General features: G+C 38.9%; 1 protein-coding gene across 1 annotated transcript in view; it reads left to right on the top strand.

Moving 5' to 3' along the window:
• pacsin3 (protein kinase C and casein kinase substrate in neurons 3) overlaps nt 1–7,756 on the top strand; it is a 53,401-nt gene extending 45,645 nt beyond the window's left edge. Inside the window, exons 9-10 of the mRNA XM_008296888.1 lie at nt 857–1,029; nt 4,820–7,756. Of these exons, the coding sequence (XP_008295110.1) occupies nt 857–1,029; nt 4,820–4,935 (289 nt within the window). The 3' untranslated portion in view covers nt 4,936–7,756. The remainder of the gene's footprint in view (nt 1–856; nt 1,030–4,819) is intronic.
• The last annotated feature ends 457 nt before the right edge of the window (nt 7,757–8,213 follow it).

Here is an 8,213-nt window from a genome sequence, read left to right on the forward strand (position 1 = left end):
ATTCTCACACTGTCTCTTCTCGGCTGGACGTCCGTGATGACGCCAGCGGACGTTTCCAGGAGACGTGTGACGAAGCTGCAGAGTTTATTTACAACCAATGCTCAGTAACCCGGAGAGGAACGGAGAGAAGCACCCAGGGAATCTGGGAATGCTCATCTTTTTGCGTATTAACTCTATAAGCAGGTTCTGTACTTTTTTGTCTTGTTTTGTTTCGCTCATTTTCACTTACTGTGGGCTCATTTTTCTCAACAATATAAAGTCCTGCACCTGTGTGGAAACAGCACAACCATGACTGGAAGGAGAGAGAACTCAGAAATATCTTTAATGCAGTGTGATAGTCACAATGCCATCAATTATTAAGTAAAATAAAAATTCTATATTATTTAAAACCTGGAATTAACATTATTCCAGTGCCTACAGATATGACTAATACCAGAAACATAAAACATGTTTTTAATGTGTTTCCATCCTTGTCTCCTGTCTGTAAACGCTGCCTGCAGTTCAGCCGAACAGCTCCTGAATCTTTGTCATGTGACCGTTGGTTTGGTTTTTGGTTTCTCCAGAATCTGGACACGATTTATTTTTGGCTCTTTATATGATTTGGATGAAATATCCTGATTTTAATCTCAGATAAGTTTCCTGAATGAACAGGACTCTGGTGACGCTGATGAATGGTGTAACTTTGGTGATTTTAATAAAAAATAAAAAAGAGAGACGGTGTTTTAAACCCAGCGGCTGGTTTTGTCCGTCAAAGGGTTAAAAGAACATTTAGTGAGAATGGTGATGAGATGTTTCACTTCTGGAGCAGCAGGAGGGTTGGTTAGACCTCACCTTCTTCCTCTCTCTCGTTCCTCAGGGTGAAGGATTATTCCTCGGACTGGTCGGACGATGAGAGTCCTAAGAAGGCTCTGGCTGTGAACGGCGTCGGGGAGGCCGAGGACGACGAGGAGCAGCAGGTAGAAGGAGTCCGAGTCCGAGCGCTGTATGATTACACAGGACAGGAGGCGGACGAGCTGAGCTTTAAAGCAGGTATTAACACTTTACTAACGCTGCTGTAGAGGAGAGGCATCACCGGGATGGCTGGTCACTTTTATGAACGTTTTTGTTCCATAAAATGTGCAAAAAAATTACATTTTGAGCTGCACCAAGGACGTGTGGAACAAAACCTACAGTCTTTGTGTGGTTAGTGTCTGATGTTGGACTTGTAGAAGCAGAAAGCGTCGATGTTTGGTCGTATTTTTAGGTCTCCTAGCTCAAAATCACAACTTAACTCCTGATTCAGCGCCTGTTTCAGCAGTGATATTAGGTTTTTTTGCCATTTTTTTTGTGTATTGCAAGTTTACAGCTTGTTTAGGAGCTTTTTGTCTCCACATGAATATCATTTAAATGTGAGTTTAGACGATCATAAACTGATATTTTTGTTCCTTTTGTCAGAAAATGTAGTGATAATAAAATAATGACCTACAATGAAGTAAAATATGTAAATAATCACAACTATATGGTAAATTCAGTTGCATTAAACAAAGTAAACACAGTGGCTATAACAGCATTTATCTCTTTCTCACTAATTACAAAACACAGAAACTAGCTTTGTACTGTCATATTTGTAGACATTTACGAATTAATGTCATGTTTTCAGAGACTGTCCAGTAAATTTACATCTGTAGTATTTTGGTTGCACATCATGTTTAGTTAATAAATGAAGTATCACAGGACATTTTTCCTGTAATAATGACAAAGACGTCTCAGTTTAAGGACTCAGTCATGTAACCCTGTTAGGTCGCTGTTTGTCTCAAGACACAGAATCACATGAAAACTATCATTTAAAAATAAGAATCACGTGAAAGTAGTTCATTAATAAGATCATGAGATCAGTTCAGAAGCAAAAATCACTCACAGCTACTTTTTAATCCATTGTCTGTGTGTGTATATATATATATATATATATATATTTAGTACATAAAATACAGTTCATACAAATAAACATTAAACATTTTTAGAAATATGAATGTTTATTTTATTTTTTTTAAAAAGTAGAAACATCACAGACTCTAAAGAAGAGATTCAGCCTGAAGGTGCTTCTTTAGTTTCAGGCTTTGTAGTGTCTGTAAACATTATGTAATGTGTGTACACGTTACATAATATTTTATTTCTTAAAAAAAGCAATTAGCTAAAAGATATTAATCAGTTAAATAAGAACATTCAATCTAAAACAAACCTTCATATCAACTTTGTAGCTGTTCTGTACAATTTTAAGAAACGACAGTTTTCTTGAACAGTAAACATCCAGAACACAAGAAGAAAAAGTGATTATTTCAGAAGGTAAATGATAAGTTTGTTTCCTTTTTCCCACCCGTGATGCCTCATCTAACACATTTACACACTCATGTCAAACTCTTGGTTTCAGACATGATCATTAAATGCAGCGAGACTGTGATGCAGGACATGACTTCCCTCAGACTGTCTGTCAGTTCAGCTCCTGTTGGTTCACCAATGTGACAATAATGAGTCCGTCTGAGTCACAGAATCATCTCAGCATTTGTTAAATCATTAAATAAATAAGTATTTGCTATATCATACGCCACATCATGATACGACGCACGGTGGGCATCGTGATGCTGCCACCTCCATGCTTCATGCTGGGACGGTGTGTTTGTAATGATGTGCAGTGTTTGTTTAAGTAAAGCTCAAAAGAAGCTCAGCAGCTTCAGGAGATTCATAAAACGGTCTGTGTTTGGCTCCACGAGGACAAAAGCAAATGTAACTTTTCTAAAAGAGAAGATTTGAACCATTCTGTAAAGTTAAACTGAATGTTTTGTGGTAAATAAAGCGAGCTGATTTATTCTGTGACTTTATGTTGGATCATTCTAAATGTTTCATCAGTACTTGATGTGCGACGGATGCGAAGCAACGTGACATCTTCTGTTTGGAAATAAAAGCATTTTAAGTACAACAACAACAAATAATAATAATAATTTAAATTCCAGATGATTAATGCTTTTATTTTGATGAAACTTTTCTTTTTGCTTTTGCAGTTTTTTCATGTAGTTAAAAATGAAAAACCAGGCTTCTTCTTCTTCTTTTTTTTTTTTTTAATTTAATCCTTAACCTGCTTCATTCAAGGAAACAGAGCATCCAGTGGTTTTATCTTCCTGATCACTGCATGTTGTGACATTATCAGCTCTGCTTTATGTGATTATCACTGAATAATCTGAGCTCACGTCGCAGGTAAGTCCAGTGAAGGCAGCTGCATGAAATGAAACAGGAATAAAAGAATCAAGGTGGATTAATGTCATTATTACACAGATTTGTTTTTCTTTGATCAGCTGATTGTGACATTAATATCACTCTGTATGTGCTGATGCTCAGAAGATGAGTATCATTTTTGTATTTAAAGGAAAAGAAAAACTAAATTCTGATGCACAAATGTGCTTTTAGTTTGTCTCTGATATTTGATTTGTGCTGGTATATTGGATCATTGGAACTTTGACTGAAACTAAACCAAGTTTTGAGGGAAAAACACTCTTTGGTGAAGCTGTTAATATCTCATAGACATGTGAAATATGAGTCTGATTACACCATGAAAATAAAATCTGTAACATAAGAAGCAAAAATGATCAGAAATAATAGATTTAAAAACAGTGAAATACTGTAAAATTTGAAGACTTTACTTTTTTTTTTTTTTTTGCAAACATCGTGTTCTAAACACTAAAAACAAATTTAAGGCAGAAAGTTCATCAACTTATTTGCTGAAGACTGTAAAAACTTGTCCGACTTTAAAGCCGATTAAATCAGTTTGACATCAGTTATTATCTGAAAGCATTTAATGGTTGCTTAGAAGTAGAAGTTGATTTAACTTAAGAGGAACTTTTAAATATAAATCTGGCAGATATCACGTGGAATTTATCTTCTCATTTGGTGACTGGTTTGATGATAAAGTTCTGTTCTGCTGGAAACAGAAAACTCTGCAGCTGACACTTAAACTCTGAGTCAAGAGGCTGAAACTCTCAGATCTTTGCTCTTTACAGGAACTCTGGTTGTTGTATTTTGTTTTAACACCACTGCATGGTCCAGCGTCGAGGTTCTAGCGTCGAGGTTTTAGCATCGGGACTCTGCAGGCGGTCGAGCTTCATGTGGGTCAGAACAGCAGAGTTAATAGAACCTGATGGAGGCACAGGGGGACGGAGCTCAGAGCTTAGCCCAGCTCAGCTCGGCTTAGCCTGAACCAGGACCAGATCCCTGATGGACTGAGACAGGTGGCCTCACTTGCTGCACTGTTTATTTTCTTCATCATGGCAGTGCTTCCTCTTTCACCTTTTATTAAATGAGGATGATGATGTGAGGCAGGTCGCTCCTGATGCAAATGCACCAACACGTCTTTATTTTAAAGCACAGAACTGATGGAGCTACACCTGAAGTCTGCACTAATTCAGAGTTTTAGGACCCCAAAAAATGTGACTTTTGGAAATGCTGCTGACCCTGATTTAGTAAACTAAAGGTTTTGGAAACAAACACACTGATGTTCACTGTCTGATAGGGTTTTATTGTTATTACATCACTATATCATGTCATGTGACCCATTCCTGGAAGAAAACTGAATTCAAGGCAGTTTGCTTTGTTTTATTGTTTCTAGCTGGTGAAAAGGTGTACAAGAGCCTTGAAGGTAATCGATAAAGTCTTACAATGGAATCGGCACGCTAAAAGTGGCATAATGTGCAAACTGGACGACCTTTTCTGTATTTAACTTGAAAAAGTCACAGTCGCTTTGACTTTAATTAAATGTGTGAAACTGGACTGACTCTGGTTCTCCTCCATCCAGGCGAGGAGCTGCTGAAGCTGGGGGAGGAGGACGAGCAGGGCTGGTGTAAAGGTCAGCTGGCCGGAGGTCAGGTCGGCCTTTATCCCGCCAACTACGTCCAGGTCGTGACCTCCTGATGCCCCGCCCCCTCTGCTCAGCCAGCCAATGGTAACTCTACACTCAAGATGCCAGGACCAATCAGAAGCTGTTAGCGCTGACACGTAGACGCAACCTCGGACACTTTTTGGTTACTGACTGAAAAGCTCGTCACTGAGTTTTTAATAATACTTTCTGTTGTTTGAGCTTTTTTGAAAACCAGCCGGAGCTGAAGTTCCCTTATTGTGAAAGGCCAACTGCAGTAGAAAAACATGGACGTGCATCCTGTCACGCCATCCGCCGACTTCTGACGTTTTATTGAACTCTGGATTTTTAGTTTTCTGCTCACTGCCATCGCTTTCTGTGCAAAGAGTCCGAAAAATCTACATTTAATGAAGAGGAGACGAAGCCTGGGTGGAGCTGAGGTGGAACAAGACACAATGAACGACTGGTCTGATTGGTCCAAACATGTCAACCAATCAGTTAATCATTTAAAACCTACTTTTTTTAAAGCAATAATTTGAAGTTTTGGGAAATTACCCACCAAGTTGGACAAGAAGATCAATACCACTCTCATATAAAACTAACACCAGCCGCTAGTAAGCTTAGCTTAGCATAAAGACAGAAAACAAGGGAAAACGGCTAGCTTACCAGTTACCCCAAAACACGTCACATCTGGTTTGTTTGGTTTGTGTTAAACCCAAAATGCAAAAATGACAAATTGTGGTTTTGCAGGACTTGTGGACGTGCTGTTAGACAGACAAGCTTTTTTCCACTTTTTACAGTCTTGGATGCTTATGCTAAGCTAAGCTAACCAACTGCGGGCAGTAATGTCATATGAGATATGGGAATGTGGTATTAATCTTAACATCTAACTTTTTGCGACACAGCAAATACGTACATTTCCCAAAACGTCAAACATATTGTTTTAGAAACATTTTCAATATTAAATAAATCACCTTGTTACATAAAGTCAGACTTCTTATGGGGCAAAATATCTTAATTTAAAAAGGAAAGTTGATGTTTTTTGTTTTCTCTGATGCAACATTTAGTTACCATCTTCTCCATTCAGCTGCGGTGGCTGCAGTTTGAATTGAAGACATAAAGAATAACCCAATGAAAGACTTAGTGCCTTAGTCCATGAGGCCAGAAATGTGCAGCGCCGCCCTGCTGGCTGGTTGAGGAATTACAGAACAGAAATGCGCAGTAGGGGCAGACGGAGCTGATTTATATTATTCGTAATCACGCTGACCGGTGACCAATATTTACAAGCAATATACATTTGGATTTAAAGTTAAAATACATGGTGTACAATTTTAGAATAAAATGTACATATGTTTTTGAAAAGACAACTTTTCGACACTTATCCCTCAGTGTTGAGGCTATTATTTGTGACTTATAACTAATTACATTCCTGAAGAGCACCAAGTTATGACTACAGATCATGAGGAGGCTGCATCACAGCCATAGTGACTTGTTTTTAAATTAATTTATTTCATTAGGAATCCGTAATAAAAAATCTTACTGGTAATTGGAAAGATTCAAAATATGACAATCGCTCAGGCAGATGATTGGTCGACCCCAATGTGCAGCAGCACCCTCTTGTCTGAACCAAAGTTATAGCGCCACCCTCCTGTCTGACCAAGGAATTGCAGCCTTGCAGTGTTCAGCAGCGCCACCCTGCTCTCCAACAGAAGAATTACAGCCCAAAAATGTGCAGCACTGACCAGCTGTTTGATGGAAGAGTACGAACATAAAATTCTTCACACTGTTATCTGATTGAGGAATTACAGGTGATTAATCTGGCGCCGCCCTGGTGCCTAACCAAGGAATTACAGCCTAAAATTGTTCGGCAGCACCTCCCTGCCGCTCGACAGAAGAGTTACAAACTAGAAATGTGCAGCAGTGCCCTGCTGTGTAACTGAGGAATCCAGCTGATAGATGTGGCGTCGCCCTAGTGGCCAACTGAGGAACTGCATCCCAGAAATTTGCATCACCACCCTGTTATCTGATTGAGGAATTACAGCTGATGAATATGGCGCCACCCTGCTTTCTGATTGAGGAAATACAGCTGATGAATATGGCGCCGCCCTGCTGTCTGGTTGAGGAACTCCAGTCATCTACTGAAACCTGTAGATCTTCTGTTAATCTACAGTCATTTCCACGGAGCAGGCAGCACCCGATTGGCTTCCTCGTCTCCTCCCTGTCGTTTAGCTCAACAACTGTGTGCTTTGGTTGTTCAGTAGATTTTTAGATTTGACACTGAATCCACCCTCTTCCCCTCTTTTTTTTTGATTTTTAAAATGTTATAGGTGTTTGTTTATATTAAGTCAACTGATTCTGAATATGAACAGTGTAAACTGTTGCTATCTGTTTCTTTAAATTTTTTTAAGATTAGCAGTTTTTACAGTGTCATCTTATTTACTTTCTAATTTATTTTCCTAATTTAGCAATCATTCTTCATTTGAACTAGACTGAGTGAAGCAGGGGGAGTGTAGGACTGACTGTTAGCTTTGGGTACCTCACCTTGTGGAAGGTGGTTTGTCGCCGTGCTGGGTTCAGACGCACAGGCATCTCAGTCCCCTAAAATAAGTCTCAATCTTTTTGTCTAAAGATGTCAGGTTTGGGGTTTTTCTTGTTTAAGTTTGTGGTTTGTTTTCGAGGGAGCCTCCTCTGCCCTGCTGATCGGGGCATCGCTACAGCTAACCCACGTAGAGGTTCAAATCATAACGAGAAATGTTAGAAAAATTAATGCTAACTGCACTGCTCCCTTTGATTCTTTGCTTTTCTTTCCAACATTGTAACATATACAGTTCATCAAGTGGGAAGCAACAATAAAGAGCTTTCTGCAGCTGGAAGTTTCTCAGATTTTCTTTTGTCCGTGTGTTGGTGTCATTCGACAATTTTTATTATTATTATATAGAAAATGCATTCAGACGACTGTTGTTGTGTAGTGCTGCAGAGAAGCACATTTCTATTCACAATATGTCAGAAAACAGTGGAAACAGAGTTAGCAGATGAAGTGAAGGCTTATATGAAGTTCTCTTGACCCATATTGTGAAGTATTTTTAACTTATTGTGTTGGTATTTCTACGTCAAGTATGTATAAAAACACATGAGGAAGACTGCAGCACCTTGATGGCAAGAATTTAGGAAAAATACTTTTTCATGTTAAAGTGGAAACGGGTTCCTACCAGGTAATGTCGATTGCTTAAAAATATAAAATGTTAAATAAGTGATTGCACAAGTATTCACTGTGTTCACGTCAGTATTCAGTTGATGCACTTTTGGCCACATTTGAAGCATTGAGCCTCTGTGG

The sequence above is a fragment of the Stegastes partitus genome, unplaced genomic scaffold (assembly GCF_000690725.1).
Source record: "Stegastes partitus isolate 25-593 unplaced genomic scaffold, Stegastes_partitus-1.0.2 Scaffold1161, whole genome shotgun sequence".
NCBI classification, from domain to species: Eukaryota; Metazoa; Chordata; class Actinopteri; family Pomacentridae; genus Stegastes; species Stegastes partitus.